This window comes from Anomaloglossus baeobatrachus, chromosome 11 (assembly GCF_048569485.1).
Source record: "Anomaloglossus baeobatrachus isolate aAnoBae1 chromosome 11, aAnoBae1.hap1, whole genome shotgun sequence".
NCBI classification, from domain to species: Eukaryota; Metazoa; Chordata; class Amphibia; order Anura; family Aromobatidae; genus Anomaloglossus; species Anomaloglossus baeobatrachus.
In genome coordinates, this window is record NC_134363.1 from 105,722,275 (window position 1) to 105,741,430 (window position 19,156).

The 19,156-nt window shown below is 44.3% G+C and overlaps 1 protein-coding gene across 1 annotated transcript in view; it reads right to left on the reverse strand.

Annotated features, from left to right (window-relative positions):
* Positions 1-858: 858 nt before the first annotated feature.
* LOC142255825 (NXPE family member 1-like) overlaps positions 859-19,156 on the reverse strand; it is a gene marked incomplete at its 5' end in the record, with an annotated part of 47,196 nt that continues 28,898 nt past the window's right edge. Inside the window, 2 exons of the mRNA XM_075327270.1 lie at positions 859-1,642; positions 13,610-13,828. Of these exons, the coding sequence (XP_075183385.1) occupies positions 1,104-1,642; positions 13,610-13,828 (758 nt within the window). The remainder of the gene's footprint in view (positions 1,643-13,609; positions 13,829-19,156) is intronic.

The window sequence follows — 19,156 nt, forward strand, 5'->3', positions numbered from 1 at the left end:
GGGAAAAGCCCTGCTCGCGGAGGGCTCCACCATCCACGCTGCCTCCATCCATCATCCCCAGTGGGAACCCGCAGCGGCAGCTCTACCATCCTTGGCCGCAAACCGCGAGTGGCGTAGTCGGACTTTTATTTTATTTTTATTTTTCATTTAAAACTCATCCACGGTGCCCCCAGAGCCGGTACGCCTCAAGCCACGGACCGGCCGGATCCGAGCAGCCCGGCTGCCCTGGGGCGCGACATGTGTCTTTGTTCGGGCATGGGAGATTGTTTTGATTCTGGGCCTCAGCAGTCTAGACTATGATACCTTTCCTTGGATTAAGGAGGACCTTTCACTAAATTTTTCATGATGAAGTGGACAAGGGAAGTAATATTGGTTACCGAGTTGAATATAATGTGTATTTTTTATTTCACCTCTGAGTTTTGGAGATATTATCAATTAAAGTATTTTGTAACCATTGAGCTAATTTCCATTAAGTCAGATACTTTTTACTGGTGGCGTGTACTTCTTCCCTCTGTATAACGTTGACCAATTGTGAGTAGGTAGCAACACTCAAGGAGAAGACGAATACATCCACAATAGCCTAGAGCAGGCTACTCCTGTGTGAGCTGTAATGTCAGACAGAACAGACAAAAAGGAAACTGCTTGGCACCACCTTCTCCCTCTGACAAATGCTCTGATATACACAGATGTACTCCTGTACATGTACATAGTTGCTGTGATAACTGTTGCTGTTTCATTATACAAAAAGTCACTGAAAGTCCTAAGTAGTACAGGTGACGGCACTCATCATGATTTTTTTTTCATCTCATAGCAAGCCATATAAATTTATAAATGAGTTGGTGAGAGTACAGGCAAACAACAGCAGGCTATGGCTGTTTTATGTCTATTGACACTTCTATAGACCTGTCTGTCTTCTTTCCCTGGAATGTTGCTGCCTGTTTATGATTGGTTAATGTCATAAATCGGAAAGACGTACACTTCCCGGGTGAAAATGGGAGAAAATTAGGAGTTGATAAAGCACAAACAATGTTGTATAGTTCTAGAAAAATGATCACGTACACGGAGGCAAAAAATAGATTTTTCACATTTTTTCATTATGTACATTAGCTACATATATATGTCATGAGCATGTCCACCTCATTTCTTATATAGGGTCCTTGTGGATGCACCTGATTTGTATTAAATGCTGTGGTCATGTCCCAACCATTTACAAATCCAACATTGAGGCCTTTAAAAATTATTTCCATGATGAAGTAATGAACATATGCATGGAAATCACTCATTCCTTCATACTCGTTTAACATAGCACTTGTATTCTCAGTCTTAATGATAACTTTGGTTTTTGGGCTTCGGAGGAAGAGACGTTCTATAGCGCGGCGAATGTTGAGGAGTCTTCGGATGTAGTGATGAACAGGGAATAATCTGAAATGTACTCCAATATTTAGCGCAATCACAGTGTGCTCATTGCCCCCAATAAGGTCGATTTCACGTGGGATATAGCGCTCTTCTCTTAAAGATACAAATCCCAGGTACACAAATGGCCTTCCATGTCTTTTCCAAACAACTTGTATATTTCGTTTTATGTCCACACCTAAATGCTTCTGTGCCCAACCTTCTTCATAGACGTTCATAAGAGAAAGTGCTGTAAAAATAAAAGAAATTTACATATTTATAACAAAGAAATGTTATACATATAAATGTAATAAATTGATTTGAGATTTGCAAATAAAAACACTGCTGAAGTCACAATTTATTGGCGTAGTGTATTTTTATGCTGTAGCAATTGCTCATAATTTTACAATTTCTGATATTGAATTTTTAACAAGTAAAGATCTTGTCAAAATAAAAAATCTAATGTAGAACAGGATCAAATATTTTTTTATCCCATATGGCCCCTCTTCCCCTAAAATAAATATGTAGAATTTAGGTTATATAGCCAAACAAGTGAGTTGGTGAAATAAACACCTTTGACGTCAACTGTCCAGAGAGGTCTGCATAAATGGTAGAATTTATTATAGACATGTAGTGAAACCACGGCTGGAAGTGAAGAATAACAAGAAGAGACTGTGGAAATCCAGGAATGTCTATACAATCTGGATGCATATTTTCCCGCCAGTAAGGGGTCCATGTCCACTGATTCATGTAGCAGTAACCACAGGTAGCATGTGTCAGACACCGGCTCTATTATTGCAGACAGGTAGATTATGTTTGCAAATATAGTTTGAATAATTTGACAGGATAAAGTGACTAGCATGACTAGTCAAAGAAGTAGGTTGCTACCGCACAGTTAGACTGACAGGCCTCTCTACCTATTCACACATTGGGTGTCAGTCTAAGTGTGCCGGGTAGCAAGAATCTAGTGGGGACCAACCTTTCTGACTAGTCATCCTACTCACCTTATTCCTGGATGACTTTTTTTTAAAGCAAATCTTATAGTAGGATCAACCCTCTTGAATTGTGCAAATGGACGCTTAAGTTTATGAAAAGGTTAATAAAATGATACCATGATATTTGATGTCTTATTTATGATAAGAAAAAAAACCTTTTTATTAGCTGTTAATATCTATTGGTAAGAACCAGATCTCCCTAAGAACTTGATTTCAGAGCTTATTTTTTTTAATAAAAGGGGTGTTATCAGTGTGAGACATGTAATGACTGACAGTCTGCACTCCTGATATAAGCGGTGGTAACCAGCAGCGTATTTAAACACACACTGCAGTTTCAGAATTTGTAGGCAACTTATATTGTTTAAAGGTTCCAAAAAATATTCACTTTTTTGCAAAAGATTCATGACTTGCAGATGTTTATACACAGGTGGTGTAAACTGAAGAAATTGTGGTATTTTTACAATCTTGGGTGTAAAAATGATCCCTGTTTGGGGAGTGTCAAGAGCCTAGCACTTTCAATGAAGAATCAATAGCTTTTTAATAAGTTATATAAAATATCCCTATACTTAGGGAGATAAAGAGGTATACTGTTTTGAATGAGAAGAAGTTATTGTTTTTCAATTAGAGGAGAAAAATGATCCCTTGTTTGAGGTCTGTAACTGGTTTGCTAATCACACAATGATTAGGCAACTGCAAATGCTTTTTATCAAATCATCCAAAAATCATCCCCTTTTTTTGGAGACAACACATATACACTATTTTGAACATGAAGAAGGACTTGTTTCTCAAGAAGTAAAATATTATCCACTGATGGGGGTCTGGAACTTCTCTGCTAATCACAAAATAATTAGACAACTATAAACAGTGTTGGACTGGCTACCAGAGGAACCTCCAGTTATACCAGTCCTGGCTGCGGTTACCTGCATTGAACCCCGGATCTCTCACCTAAGCTCTGGATGCAGCCTGGACTGACCACTGCAAGCACTGACTGATTCCCCGGTGATTGCAGTTCAGTTCATGACATCTGTGGACAGGCCGAGCTGAACTCCGAAGCTCAGGTGAGAGCTCCGGAGTTCAATATAGGTAACCGCAGCCATGCCTGGTATTACTGGCGGTTTCTCCGGTAGCCAGTCCGACACTAACTACAAAGGCTTTTTATCAGGCCAGGTAAAAATTATCCTCATTTTTAAGGTAACAAAACAGGGGCACAGTTGTCGAAGTGAAGAAGCTATGGCTTGTTGACACAAAACATGTTTAAAAAATTTGCCCTATTTTCTTAGTTGTTTCAGATTTGTGTAACCTCAAAAGAATACATTTCCCAGCATTAGCAGTAGTTTCTAGTACTGGGAAAACTGGACAGCCAGATGTGGCTGCCATGGCTGTGCAGTGGCTGCGGATTGAGCAGCACAGTATAGAGAGATACAACGGGAAGTCAGAGATGTGTGGCAGTTTAGAGCAAGCAATGGCAGATTGCCACAATGGAAGATAAAACATCTTGTCCATCATGTCAAATATACTGTAGGTGTTGCTGCTGCATCATCTACTTTTTAAAGCCCTAGCACCAGCACGGGGGGGAGGGTGGGATGATAGTACTTCTCCTCCTCTCTCTTTTCCTCTAAATCCTGTATGTGATACGGACCCTGAGCAGACCCAACAGACACAGGATGGTGCTGAACTGGTGCAAATTGATATTATTCCAAAATCCCCTTTTGCTGCTGGTGAGTGTTTTTTCCAAGATAAATATTAGCTGGATTACAGTCCCTGACAGAAGTTCTGTCGCTTATCCATGTTATGTAAATAAAAGCTTATAACCTGACTTTAAATTAATCCATTGGTTTCATAAATTACTGTTTTGAAAGCTGAAACCCTCCCAAAGTTGGTTTACGTTATGAAAATAAAGTTGCTGCAAAGCTGAAATATTGATCATTTAATGAACACAGAAAGGTAAGATTTTGGCAACACAAAAGTTTTGTCGCCTTGTCATATAATGCACCCAATCCTAGATTACATCCTCACCTGTGCTCACTAAATGATCGGTTAATTAGTGAGTGTGTATAAAAAGAAACCCAGCACCCCAGATCTTCACTTGAACTGCAACTTCACCTCTAACAACATGCCAAAAATCCACCCTGTGACCAAAGCCTTGATTATTAAGAGGCTGAAGACCAGATCCACTGCAGAGGTGGCTGGCACCTTTAATATGTCTCAGTGTCAAGTACAAAGAATTAAAAAAAGATCTGAAGAGAATGGAGATGTTTTTGACAAGCCCAGGTCCAGCAGACCCCGAAAGACAACTGCTCAGGAGGATCGTTTGTTGGTTAGAAAATCCTAAGCCAGCCCCTCTTCCACTGCAGCAGAGCTCCAAAAGGCCTGGTTACATCAAGACCCTATGTCAACTAGAACAGTTTGTAGGATTCTGTCTCGAAATGGCTTCCATGGTCGAATCAGTGTCCAGAAGCCAGCACTAAACAATAGGCAATTAAAATCCCGTGTGGCATTTGCCAAGTCCCACAGCCTGCTAAACAGATGGACGCTGGAAAAGTGGCAGAAGGTGGATTTCTCTGATGAATCTTCAGTTGAATTACACCACAGCTGCTGCATATACTGCAGGAGACCTACTGGAGCCCGTATGGATCAAGAAAACAGTTACATTTGGTGGTGGAAAGATCATGGTCTAGTGTTACATTTAGTATGGGGGTGTGCAAAACATTTGCAAGGTGGAAGGCAATATCAATAGCATAAAATATCAAGAAGTATTAGCAACCTTTAACATTCCCAATCATAAAAGGGGTCAAATTCTGCAGCAGGATGGTGCTCCATCTCATACATCCATCTCTACAACAAAGTTCCTCCAGGCAAAGAAGATCAAGGTGCTCAAGGACTGGCCAGCTCAGTACCCAGACATGAACATCATTGAGCAAGTTTGGGGTAGGATGAAAGTGCAAGCTTGGAAGACAAAACAAAAGAATCTAAATGAACTCTGGGAGGCATGTAAGACTGCATTCTTTGCTATATCTGATGACGTCATCAATAAATTGTATGAATCACATATGTTCATCCACATGGATGCAGTCCTTCAAGCTCATGAAAGTCAACAAAATATTAAATATGGCTCTAATATCACCACACCTTCAATCACCAATGTTATGCAACATATCTTTGTATTAGAAGTTTATTATTTGTTTGAATTTCACATTACTTTCTGGGGGCAACAAAACTTTTGTCTTGCCAAAATGTCACCTTTCTGTGTTCATTAATGATCAATATTTCAGCTTTGCAGCAACTTTATTTTTATAACCTAAAGCAAATTTGGGAGGGTTTCAGCTTTCAAAAGAGTTATTTTTTAAAACCAATGGATGAATTTAAAGTCAGCTTTTATTCACATAACATGGATAAGCGACAGACCTTCTGTATATAGTTCATTTCCCATAGTTGATTGTTCTTATTTTTAATTTGGTACATCACTACTGAAGTAATACAACACACTGAAGTTACACCTTTTTCTATCCCTAGCCTGTGTGCTCTGAGTTCCTATCCCTACAAAAATTTTCTCTCCAGGAAAGGAGACAAACTCTAGCGCCACCTATTGGAAGTAGCAATTCTAAAAGTCAAAAGTGGCCTTATAACAAGCCTTTTCATATGACTACACAATACAGTCATAAAATGGTGTTCCTTGGCCAGCCCTTTCTCTTTTCCTGGCTGTGATAGTTCTACTAATTGGATCAGCTACACCATGTGATCTGATTAGTGCAGACCTTTATGAAAAAACCCACTCAGCTGTGACTGACCCTATTAGGCTATGTGCGCACGCTGCGTTTTTTTGACGCTGCATTTTTGGCCGCTAAAAACACACAAAAACGCACCCGCATCAAAAAACGCGTCAAAAAACGCATGCGTTTTTACCGCGATTTGGTGCGTTTTTGGCTGCGTTTTGCTGCGTTTTTGATCTCTGCGTTTTGCTGCGTTTTTCCAATGCATTGCACGCAGAAAAACGCAGGAAAGAATTGACATGTCCATTTTTTTTTCAAGCTCAAAAACGCAGCTTAAAAAAAAAGTTGTGTGCGGACAGCAAAAATGAAAACTCATAGACTTTGCTGGGGAAGCAAAGTCATGCAGTTTTGAGGCCAAAAACGCACCCGAAAAACGCGCAAAAACGCCTCGAAAAACGCACTGTGCGCATATAGCCTTAGTATGCTCACCATGTCTTCAGTAGTGTGTGAAATTGCACTAAGCATTTGTTTTTACGATCCTGGTGAATAGAATTGCAGATTGTTTGAATTCATGTAGAACAGGAAATTTGACTCAAATTCAGCCCTCTACAGATGGATTTTCTTATCTTTAGCAGAGATACCATGACAAAAAACCCCCATATAAAAAGTAGATAACACAAGATCTACCATTTACAGTAGGTGATGGTCATAGCTTACTTCTTTCACCTCTCTTGACAGTGATCTTTTTCTAGATGAGTGTCAGTGCATACTGAAAAATGTTTCCTGGAGCAAAACCCACTATAATGCTACATATTTACTTGGGGCTGCTAATAAATGATCTGTCTAGAACAAGAAGTAGGATTTATTTTCCACTGTGAAAATTTTAAGATTTATTATTCTTTTTAAAAGAGCTATTGATAAAATGGGTTACAATGTCTCACAATTATTCTCTGGAGTCCATTACTTACACTGGCGCATAGCAGCTAGGAGATGTGAAAAATTCATTAACATGTACAGAAGGAGAAATAAGTATTGAACAGGTCACCAATTTTCTAAGTAAATATATTTCTAAATGTGTTATTGATATACTGTATATTTCTTACCAGAACTCGGTAACAACCCATCCAATCCACAGGGAGAAAGTATTGAACACACTTGCTGAAATGAATTTAATACTTAGTGGAAAAGCCTTTGTTGGTAATGATAGGGTCAAGACAGCTCCTGTCTGGAGAAACTAGTCACATGCATTGCTCAGGAGTGATTTTGATCCATTATTCCACAGAAACACTTCAAATCCTGAAGATCCCGTGATCTCCTTCTATGAACTCTGAGTTTTAGTTTCTTCCATAAATTTTCTATTGGATTCAGGTCAGGTGATCAGTTCGGCCATTCTACCAGATTTATTTTCTTTACCTGAAAGAAACTGAACATTTTCTTGATTATGTGTTTGGGATCATTGTCTTGCTGAAATGCCCACCCTTGTTTCATCTTCATCAACTAGGTAGCAGCAGATGATTATCAAGAATGTCTCATTTGTCCATTCATCCTTCCTTCCATGATATGGAGTTTGACAGTTCCATATGCTGGAAAACAGCCCCGCACCATGATGTTCCCACCTCCAAACTTCACTACTGGTATGACTTTTTTGAGGTGAAATGCTTCCAAACTTGGTATCTTTTATGGCATCAGAAAACTGCAATTTTGGTCACATCTGACCAGACTATATTCTCCTTTTATTTCACAGACTAAATGTTGTTGAGCAAACTTTAAACATATTTGAACATGATTTTTGTTAAGCAATGGAGTCTTGTGTGGTGAGTGTGCATACAGGCCATGGATGTTGAGTGCATTACTTATTGTATTATTTGAAGTAATTGTACCTGCTGATTACAGAGATTTCTGCACCTCTCCACAGGTGGTTATTGGCTCTTGGACAACTCTTCTCATAATTATTCTCACTCCTCTGTCTGAAATTTTGCGGTAAGCACCTGGTCGTGATCGGTTTATTGCCAAATGATGTTCTTTCCACTTCTGGATAATGGCCCCAACAGTACTCACTGGATCCTTCAGTAGTTTAGACATTTCTTCTGTAACCAATTCCATCAGAATGTATTGCTGCAATGAAATTGCAAAGATCTTGAGACAATTCACTGGTTTTACCTGTGATGAGATGTTTCTTGTGTAGCACCTTGTTAATGTGACACCTTTTTATAGACCATCAGTTGAACTAGCTGATATAATTTTTCACTAAGCGGCAGGATTGGTTTCTAATTACTGATAGACTTCAGCTGATATCATGATTTTCCATGGCTTTTTGCCCTTCTCTTTCTTCATGTGTTCAATACTTTTTCCCTGTGTCATTTCTCATTATTAAACAAAAACTTAATTTATATTTACTTAAAAATTGTAACGCCTGCCTGGATCCACAGACTCAGATGGGCTGTAAAGGGGAAGCTAGAGGGAAGCCACTCACCAAGCAGGACCCCCAGAACCCTGAAACCCTTTAACCCCTATACAGGGATTTGGAATTACACAGGGAACTGGAGATCACTACCTGTGGAAGGCTGCAGTCAGATGAGAGTAGTAGTCAGGCAGGGTCAAACCAGGAATAGCGGAACAGGGACAGAATCGGCAGGCAATGACGTAGTCAGCAAACGTAGCAGAGGTCAAATCCGGATCGGGCAGCGAGGTACATAAACAGCAGGCAGAAGGGTAGTCAGAAAACACGCAGAAGTCAGCACACAGGAATAACCAAACAGAATAGGACGTAACAGGAGCCAGGAAATCAGAACTATCTCTGGCAGTGGTCATGTGATAGGAGGGGGAATAAGAAGGGTGTGGTGTCTTCCCATTGGCTGTAGCTGAATGCTGGCAACTTCAGCTGGAAGACACATGCCACCCACAGTCAGCCAGCGGCACTGCAGATCCCAAGCTAACCCAGCCCAGTGGATGATCGGAGCCTGCTCCCACCGCTGGTATCGACTCCTCTCCCATCACCATCCACAGCAGGAACACGGCGCCACCTGGCGATCGGAGCAGAAGTCGCTGGAGCAGACTCCGGCGGTGACGTAACAGTACCCCCCCCCTCCACGAGGGGCCTCCGGACCCTCAAAACCCGGCTTCCCAGGAAATTGAAGGGGAAACCGCCGGACCAGACCCTTAGCATGAATATCGCTCGCAGGGACCCATGACCTCTCCTCAGGGCCGTAACCCCTCCAATGCACCAAATACTGTACCGCTCCTCTGACAATATGGGAATCAAGTATTCTCTGTACCTCATACTCCAAGTTACCTTCAACCAAAACAGCAGGCGGAGGGTCACTGACTGGGTGAATGGGGACACGATATAACTTGAGGAGGGACTTATGAAACACATTCGATATCTTAAAGGATGGGGGGAGTTGCAGGCGGAAAGCTGTGGGATTAATTACCTCAATTATCTCGTAAGGTCCAATAAACCTCGGACCCAGCTTAGCAGAACGGACCTTGAGTTTAATATTCTGTGTGGATAACCATACTTTGTCCCCAACTCCAAGGCTAGGGCCCTTGGAATGTCTCTTATTAGCAGAGGAGGCTTGACCAACCTTTGCCTTCTTCAGGTTCTCTTTCACCTCAGACCAGATAGCCTTCAATTTGTCCACAGTTGATTCAGCCTCAGGAGTATCCACCACAGCGGAAGAAAAAGAACCAAAATGTGGATGCAACCCTAAATTGCAGAAAAAGGGGGTAGTCTTGATGGATTCCTGATACTGATTATTGATAGCGAACTCAGCTAGCGGCAGATATTCCACCCAGTCAGACTGACGGTCAGACATATAACACCGGAGATATTGTTCAAGGGTTTGATTGGAACGTTCGGTCTGACCATTGGTCTCTGGGTGGTAGGCAGATGAAAAAGATAGCTCTATATTGATCTTTTTACAAAACGCCCTCCAGAATTTTGAGACGAACTGTGTTCCTCGGTCAGAAACAATATTTTCCGGAATCCCGTGTAACCGCACAATATGCTTAATAAACAACTTGCTAAGAGTTTCGGAATTGGGTAATCCGGACAGAGGAACAAAGTGACACTGTTTGCTGCATCTATCCACTACTACCCAGATACAGGTCTTCCCTTCTGAGGGTGGAAGGCCAGTGATGAAGTCCATGGAGAGATGCGTCCAAGGGCTTACTGGAGTAGGTAGGGACTGGAGAAATTCGGCAGGGCGGTTACGGGGTGCCTTGGCTCGAGCACAAGTTTCACAAGCCAGTACATATTCCTTACAATCTTTCGCTATGGTTGGCCACCAAAAATTCCTGGTTACTAATCGGAGGGTATTGCCGATACCAGGGTGACCTGCCAGCACAAAATTGTGGGATTCCTGGAGTACCCGTAGGCGAAGTGAGGGGGCGACAAACAGTTTATGGACAGGAGTGGTTTCAGGAGCTTGGTCTTGGGTATTATGGACCTCTTCTATCAAATCTAAGAAACAGATGACATAACAATGCCTTTAGCTAAAATATGCACTGGTTCAGAGTTTTCAGACTGAGAGGGACAGAAGCTACGGGAAAGTGCATCAGCTCTGGTGTTCTTGGTACCGGGCTGGAATGTTACCACAAAATCAAATCTGGAGAAGAGCAATGCCCACCTAGCTTGCCTAGGATTGAGTCTCTTAGCAGATTCCAGATAAGTGAGGTTCTTATGGTCTGTGATGACTGTGACCTTATGTTTGGCGCCTTCGAGGAAGTGGCGCCATTCCTCGAAGGCCCATTTAATTGCCAACAGCTCACGATTACCAATGTCATAATTTCTCTCTGTGGGAGAAAACTTGCAGGAAAAGAAGGCACAAGGACGAAGCTGAGTGAGAGACGGAGTACCTTGTGATAGCACCGCTCCCACTCCAACCACGGATGCATCGACTTCCACAATAAACGAACGCGTAAAGTCAGGCTGAACCAGAATCGGGTCTGAGGAGAAACATTCTTTTAATTTTGAGAAGGCATGGATTGCCTCTGGCTTCCAATTAACCACATCAGCCCCCTTTTTAGTCAAATCCGTGAGGGGTTTGGTAATTTTGGAAAAATCTCTAATAAATTTGCGGTAATAATTAGCAAACCCAAGGAAATGCTGCAAGGCCTTCAGAGACTTGGGTTGTACCCACTGCTTAATCGGTTGAAGCTTAGAGGGATCCATGCGGAAGCCTTCTGCAGACAATATATAACCCAGGAAATTAACCTCTGCCTCAAAAAAAACACATTTCTCATATTTAGCAAATAGGGAGTTCTCCCTGAGTCTCTGGAGTACAGTGCGTACATGTGACGTAGCATCAGGAAAATAAATCAGGATGTCATCCAGATAGACCACCACATATTCACCACAGATATCTCTGAAAATGTCATTAACAAAGTTCTGAAAGACAGCCGGCGCATTACTTAATCCAAAAAGCATTACCAGGTACTCATAGTGTCCCTCTGGAGTATTAAATGCGGTTTTCCACTCATCTCCTTCTCTGATGCGGATTAGGTTATATGCACCCCTGAGATCCAGCTTGGTGAACCACCGGGCTCCTATGAGCTGGTTAAACAGATTGGGGATGAATGGCAGAGAGTACTGATTCTTTACAGTAATAGCATTAAGTTCACGGTAGTCAATACAAGGTCTGAGGCCACCATCTGTCTTATCAACAAAAAAGAATCCAGCGCTGACTGGTGACCTGGATGGTCTGATGAACCCACTCTGCAGACTGTCTGCTATATAATCTTTCATGGCCTGACGCTCCGGACCAGAAAGATTATACATTTTACCCTTGGGAAGTCGGTAATTGAGGACCAAATCTATGGGGCAGTCATAATCTCTATGCGGAGGTAATTTTTCAGATTCAGATACAGAAAAGACATCAGCAAAGTCCCTGAATGCATGAGGTATGAAGATAGGTTCAGCTCTAGTCAGGTTCACAGATAAAGACATTCATGTCTCCAGCGCACAATCTCACCCTGGTGCCAGTCTATTACTGGGTTGTGCATGCGCAGCCATGGCATGCCCAATACCACTGCTGACATCAGGTTCTCAAGACCAAAAAATGACACTAATTCTACATGCAGAGCACCAACAAGCATGGAGATCTCTGGAGTTACAAAAGTAACCACACCCTGAGTGAGAGGGGTGCTATCAATAGCAGATATTCTAATAGGTGCATTTAACTTTAGCAAAGTCAAACCCAGCTCTTTTGCTACAATAGTGTCTATAAAATTAGCAGCAGAGCCACAATCAACAAAGGCATGCAGCAGTACAGATTTTCCCTGGTGAGACAATGAGACAGGTAACATTACCCTCATAGGGTCTGCAGGAAGTACCTGGGCACCTGAGTGGGTATCCTGGGGTCCGCTCAGGTGGTGCTGTTGCCTTGGAAGCGATTGCCTCTCTCATCTAGGCACTCCATGTTCGGCACCACAACGTGATCTGCTCCCTTGCAATCGACGGCACTCTGGACATGCTGAGATAGGTGCTGCAGCAGGGGCTTGGACCTGAGCAGATCTGAGATCCTGCACTTTCTGTGTAAATCCATGTACAAGGCCAGAAAGGGTGTGCACCTGATTTAGCACAGCATGGAGAGAATCCATTTTTTTTCTCTCCTAGTTAGATGGGCCAGAGATAATGTAACGCCTGCCTGGATCCACAGACTCAGATGGGCTGTAAATGGGAGGCTAGAGGGAAGCCACTCACCAAGCAGGACCCCCAGAACCCTGAAACCCTTTAACCCCTCTACAGGGATTTGGAATTACACAGGGAACTGGAGATCACTACCTGTGGAAGGCTGCAATCCGATGAGAGTAGTAGTCAGGCAGGGTCAAACCAGGAATAGCGGAAGAGGGACAGAATCGGCAGGCAATGACGTATTCAGCAAATGTAGCAGAGGTCAAATCTGGATCGGGCAGCGAGGTACATAAACAGTAGCAGAAGGGTAGTCAGAAAACACGCAGAAGTCAGCACACAGGAATAACCAAACAGAATAGGACGTAACAGGAGCCAGGAAAATCAGAACTATCTCTGGCAGTGGTCATGTGACAGGAGGGGGAATAAGAAGGGTGTGGTGTCTTCCCATTGGCTGTAGCTGAATGCTGGCAACTTCAGCTGGAAGACACATGCCACCCACAGTCAGCCAGCGGCACTGCAGATCCCAAGCTAACCCAGCCCAGTGGATGATCGGAGCCTGCGCCCACCGCTGGCAGTGACTCCTCTCCCATCACCATCCACGGCAGGAACACGGCGTCGCCTGGCGATCGGAGCAGAAGTCGCGGGAGCAGATTCCGGCGGTGACGTAACAAAAATGTGGTGATGTGTTCAATATTTATTTTACCAGCTGTATGTTCCTTTCAATGAATTGGTGCATCTCAGTCCAGTGGACCCTTCAACAGGAGTGGCATCCACATTTCCTGCTTTGATGAATTGGGGGCACTGTGTTTCTATTTCTTCAAATTAAAATGCTGCTGCTGTTACTTAAGAATGTGAAAATACTTCACCTTAAAACTTACTTGGCAGTCCTCTTTCAAAATATGTCATCCACTGATGCATTGTAGAATCTCCAAACATGTAAAAGAACTTTCCTTGCATGCATGTGTTCATTTCCTCCATAGTGTGATAGGTCAGCATTGTGCATGCTTTTGGGTACCATGTTTCCTTCATTACATATCCACTAGGATATTCTAAGCTTATTCCAGTTTTACAAGTGGCTTTCACTTTTGAAGTAAAATCTAAAAAATATATATAACAATATAAATAAAAAAATCATATCAATATTATTTCTTATGTTAGTTTGTAAATGGTTGAAATATAATAACAGGAAATCATAACATAGAACAATTATATAACATACAATAGTGATTTATGTACAAAAAAGACCTTTTTCTCTCAAATATTATTCATAAATTTGTCTAAATCTGTTTTAGTGATTGCTTCTCTTTTGATGAGATAATCCATCCACCTCACAGGTCTGACATATCAAGATGCTGATTAGATAGCCTAAGGCACACCTGTGCAATAATCATGCTATGTTCACACATGGCTTTTTTGGTAAGTTTTTTTCCTGACCAATACCTGATCTTGTGGCATGAAATCTCATTTGAGTCACCTGCCTTTTTGCTGTGTTTTTTAAGTGGTGTTTTTCATGCGTTTTTGGTGCATTTTTTAGCATGGATTTGCATAAAACCAAGGCCGGCATTCACCTAAGCTATAAGTGAGGGCGTCGGAAGTGATGTCATCTGGAGCGCATTTGCGTTATAATACCCGCTCCAGGAAGTAGGTGGAACTTCTTTCTTCCCTCTCATCATGGAGTGCATTTGCGCTCCATCCCTCTCTGTGCCCGACATCTCAGACATGTGGTCTTTTACCTCATTTCCAGACACGGATATCGGAAGTTATGTCATCTGGAACGCATTTGCGTTCCAACACCTGCTCCAGCAAGTATGTATAATCTATTTTACTTTTCTTAATAATGTTTTCTCTTTTGGCCACTTATACTTCTAGTGAGGATTTATCCCTATTAGCATTTTGCATATTGAGATAGTGTTTAGCCTGACCCCTTTACGTATCTCTGTACTGCTGCTGAAGCCTCCTTTTCAATTTGCATATGACTTATAAGGTGGGCTGCACCTGGTATCTTCAGGTATCTCCCTCAAGCATAGAAAAAGAAAGATTTGTTATTCAGCTCACAACAACCTGGTGGATATTTTTCCAGACTCATTTTCTTCAGCAATGCACGGACCACTCCATGGGCCGGTTCCCAGGTCAATTGAAGACAGAATAAGTAAGAAGGCAAGCATGGTGGTGGGTGTTTCATGGTTTGAGGCTTCATGTGTGCTGCCGGCTGTGGGGAACTGCAGTTCATTGAGTAAACAATGACTGACAACATGTACTGTGATATACTGAAGCAGGGCATGATCTCCTCCCTTTGGAAACTGGACCACAGGGCAGTATTCCTACATGATAACACACCTCCAGGATGATCACAGCCTTGCTAAAGAAGATGAGGGTTAAGGTGCTGGACTGGCCAGGCGTCTCCCAACCTAAACCATATTGAGCATCTGTGAGGCCTCCTCAAATGGAAGGTGGGGAGTGCAAGGTCTCTAACATTCATCAGCTCCATTATGATGTCATGGATGATGGAAGAGGATCCAGCGGCTCCTGTGAAGCTCTAGTAAACTCCATGCTCAAGAGAGTTAAGGCAGTGCTTGAAAATAATGTTGGTTACACAAAATATTGATACTTTTTGAACAATTTGCCCTGTTCACTTAGGTGTGTACTCACTTTTGTTGTCAGCGGTTTAGACACTAATGGCTGTGTGTTGAGTTAGAGGGCACACAACATTTACACTGTTATACAAGCTGTACACTGCCTACTTTACTTGGTGTCAAAGTGTCATATCTTCTGTAACGCTCACCACAGAGGATGGCGGTGAGTGGGAATGGACCCACTGGTCCGCAGGGGGAACCCAGGCTTAACCTTTCATGGGAGGGGCTTAACTAAGCGCCAGCTGTGAGGCGGAACACCAGGTGCCACTCCCAGAGCAGTAGCAGTAACCGGGACTGTGGCAGCTGAGTGGAGCAGGGTGGCAGCAGGACTGGGATCAGGTAACAGACAGGTCAGACAGGACGGGCACAGGCAGGGCAAACGGGACTGGCGGGACAGGCAGGGCAGAACAGGAACACAGTCTGGATGGGGAACAGACAGAATCGGAACAAGCAGGTGCAGAACTTCCGGCACAAATCATCACTCTCAGGTCACCAGGCAATCAGGGACATTAGGCACAGGACATCGAGAACGGGTTCAACCAGGACAGCACTGCAAGAAGAACCCTGGTCATCACAGTCCAGGTCATCAGGTACGGAACTCCAGTCATCAGGGTCAAGGTCATGAGCCATGGATCACCAGGCATGGGACATCAGGCACAGAACATTGGACACAGGTGCAGCCAGGGTGGCTGAGACAGACAGGAAGACAGGTGCAGGCATGTACTGACACACAGGGCCAGATTAAGGTTGGTGGGGGCCCCTGGGCAGAAAATCTGGTGGGGGCCCCATAACGTTAACATTTTTAGCCATAACAGTAGAGCGTGAACTGTAGCATTTAGATATAAATCCAATGAACATTTATCTTATCCTGTTCTGCCACATTCAGATTTACAGCACTACAATACAGATACAGTCCCGGATCACTCACAGCCGTCACATATACACAGAAAGTAGAGTTAAGGCTGCTTTACATGTTTCAATTACATATGCGATCTCGTATGCGATCACACACGCCCCCATCGTATGTGTGCGGAACAGGCAATTTGTTGCTCGTGTCGCACAAACGATTAACCCCCGTCACACGCACTTACCTTCCAAACGACCTCGCTGTGGGCGGCGAACATCCACTTCCTGAAGTGGGAGGGACGTTCGGCGTCACAGCGACGTCACACAGCAACCGGCCAATAGAAGCGGAGGGGCGGAGATGAGCGGGACGTAAACATCCCGCCCACCTCCTTCCTTCCGCATTGCCGGCAGTACGCAGGTAAGCTGCAGTTCATTGTTCCCGGGGTATCACACAGAGCGATGTGTGCTGCCTCAAGAACGATGAACAACCAGACGTTCAATTTTTAGAAATTGAACGACGTGCATGCGATCAACGTTTTAACACACAATCAGGGTCGCTCGTAGCTGTCACACACTACAATATCACCAACGATGCTGGATGTGCGTCACTTACGACGTGACCCCGCCGACACATCGTTAGATATATTGTAGCGTGTAAAGCCCGCTTTTGTCACATATTTTTTATTGATCCCAATGTTAAGGCAGCTATTGCCGGCTCCAGGTTTTTGTGGCCTCTGGGTGAAAGAGTCTCAGTGGACCCCATCCACACACAGACACGCACATACACATACAGGCATACGTACATATACATATTTGAAGACAAATTCAGAAAAATACATATAAACAGACAAATATATGCACAGTCATATACACTGACATATATGCAGACACAGACGCATTAGGGCTCGTGCGCACGTTGCGTAATTCCATGCATTTAAGCTGCGTATAGCACTGCAGTGTAAATGCATGCGTCCTGCGTCCCCTGCACAATCTATGAAGATTGTGCATGATACGTGCACACTTTGCTTTTATGAACACAGCAATTTGGGTGCTAAAATGTTGACCCAAATCTGTGCTTTTATAAAATGAGCATGTCAATTATTCCGTGCGCTATGGATGCAGCTCCCACTCTGTCTATGGTGGGGGCAGCAGCCAGAGCGCATGAAATCGGCTTTTTTTGTACAGAAAAACTGCATCCATTATGCAGTGTTTCTGCAGCGATTTGACGCGCACATGTGCTGTCAAATCGCTGCAGAATATTCAGCAGTTACGTGCGCATGAGCCCTTACAGGTATTAATATGGGGAAGTCACCAGCAGCCTCACTCACCTCTCCCGCTTGTTTCCGTCCAGCTCCTTCAGGACATGTGGCTGTGTTTCACGATGGGTGTCACTAACAGACATGACTGCACACTGACAGCACTGCTGTATATACATCACAGGAGGGGCTGGGTGCTACAATATATACATTACAGGAGGGGCAGGGGGCATAGACGTTACTGGAGTGGCAAACAGCTCTGGTGGTGTACTCATCACTGGGATGGGTGACATAGCACTCTGGGTGACCTATATAGTTCTTGGGGGGGGGCCGCACAGACTGCTCTAATTCATATATACACACTGCTTCTTACACACACAGCTCTGACACACACACACACACACACACACACACACACTACAATGCACCCCCTATCACCCCCCCCACCCACACACACACACACACAATACAATGCACCCCCCATCACCCCCTACACACACACACACACACAATGCACCCCACATCACCTCCTACACACACACACACACACACACAATGCACCCCACATCACCTACACACACACACACACACACACAATGCAATGCACCCCCCATTACCCCTCCCCCCACACACAATACCATGCACCCCCCATTACCCCTCCCCCCACACACAATACAATGCACCCCCCATTACCCCTCCCCCCAATACAATGCACCCCCATTACCCCACCACCCACACACAATAAATGCACCCCCATTACCCCTCCCCCCACACACAATACAATGCACCCTCCATTACCCCTCCCCCCACACACAATACAATGCACCCTCCATTACCCCTCCCCCCACACACAATAAATGCACCCCCCATTACCCCTCCCCCTACACACCATACAATGCACCCCTCATTACCCCTCCCCCCACACACAATACAATGCACCCTCCATTACCCCTCCCCCCACACACAATACAACCCTCATCACCCCCTACACACACAAATTACACTGCCCCATCCCTACACACTCCTGCCTCCCCCCCTCCCTCGGAATACAGTACTCCTCCTCTGCCTGTCACAGAGCTGTGTTCCTTCACAAATATTCCCCGTTGTGTCCTCAGCCCCTCCCCACTCATCTCCATTAATTAAACCTGTCTCTTCAGCTCCTCCATGGAGTGCTTACTGCTTCATGTCTCCTGTGTCCCGGCGCCCGCAGCACTGTGATGACGTCAGCAAGGTGCTGATCTTATCACGTTGCTGCATGTCGGGGGCGGGGCCCAGTCCCGGCGCGCTGTTCAAATGTATTTACGTCTGAAAGACGCAAATACATTTGAATAGTAACGGAAAGAGGAAGCTGCGGTCACCGGCTCAGCTGCGCTCCTCTGCACTGGGTGCATGCCAGCACTCAGCACACAGCAGAGCCGGCACGCGCGCTGCCTCCTGCTCTTGCTAGTGTGCCTGGCATGTACACAGTGTAGAGGAGCGCAGCGGGGACAGCATATACAGCGGCCCACCACACCGTGCCCCTGCTTCTAGGGGGGGGAGCGACCCCCCCCCCGCCCCTCGCTGGGTACGGCCGCAGCACATAGCAACCAGGTAGCATTAGCACACCTCTGACCGCAGAAGTGCAAGCGGCCGCTGGTACTTCCGGGGTCAATCAGCGTCCTGTGCCCGCAGTTTGTTTTTGCATCTTAAA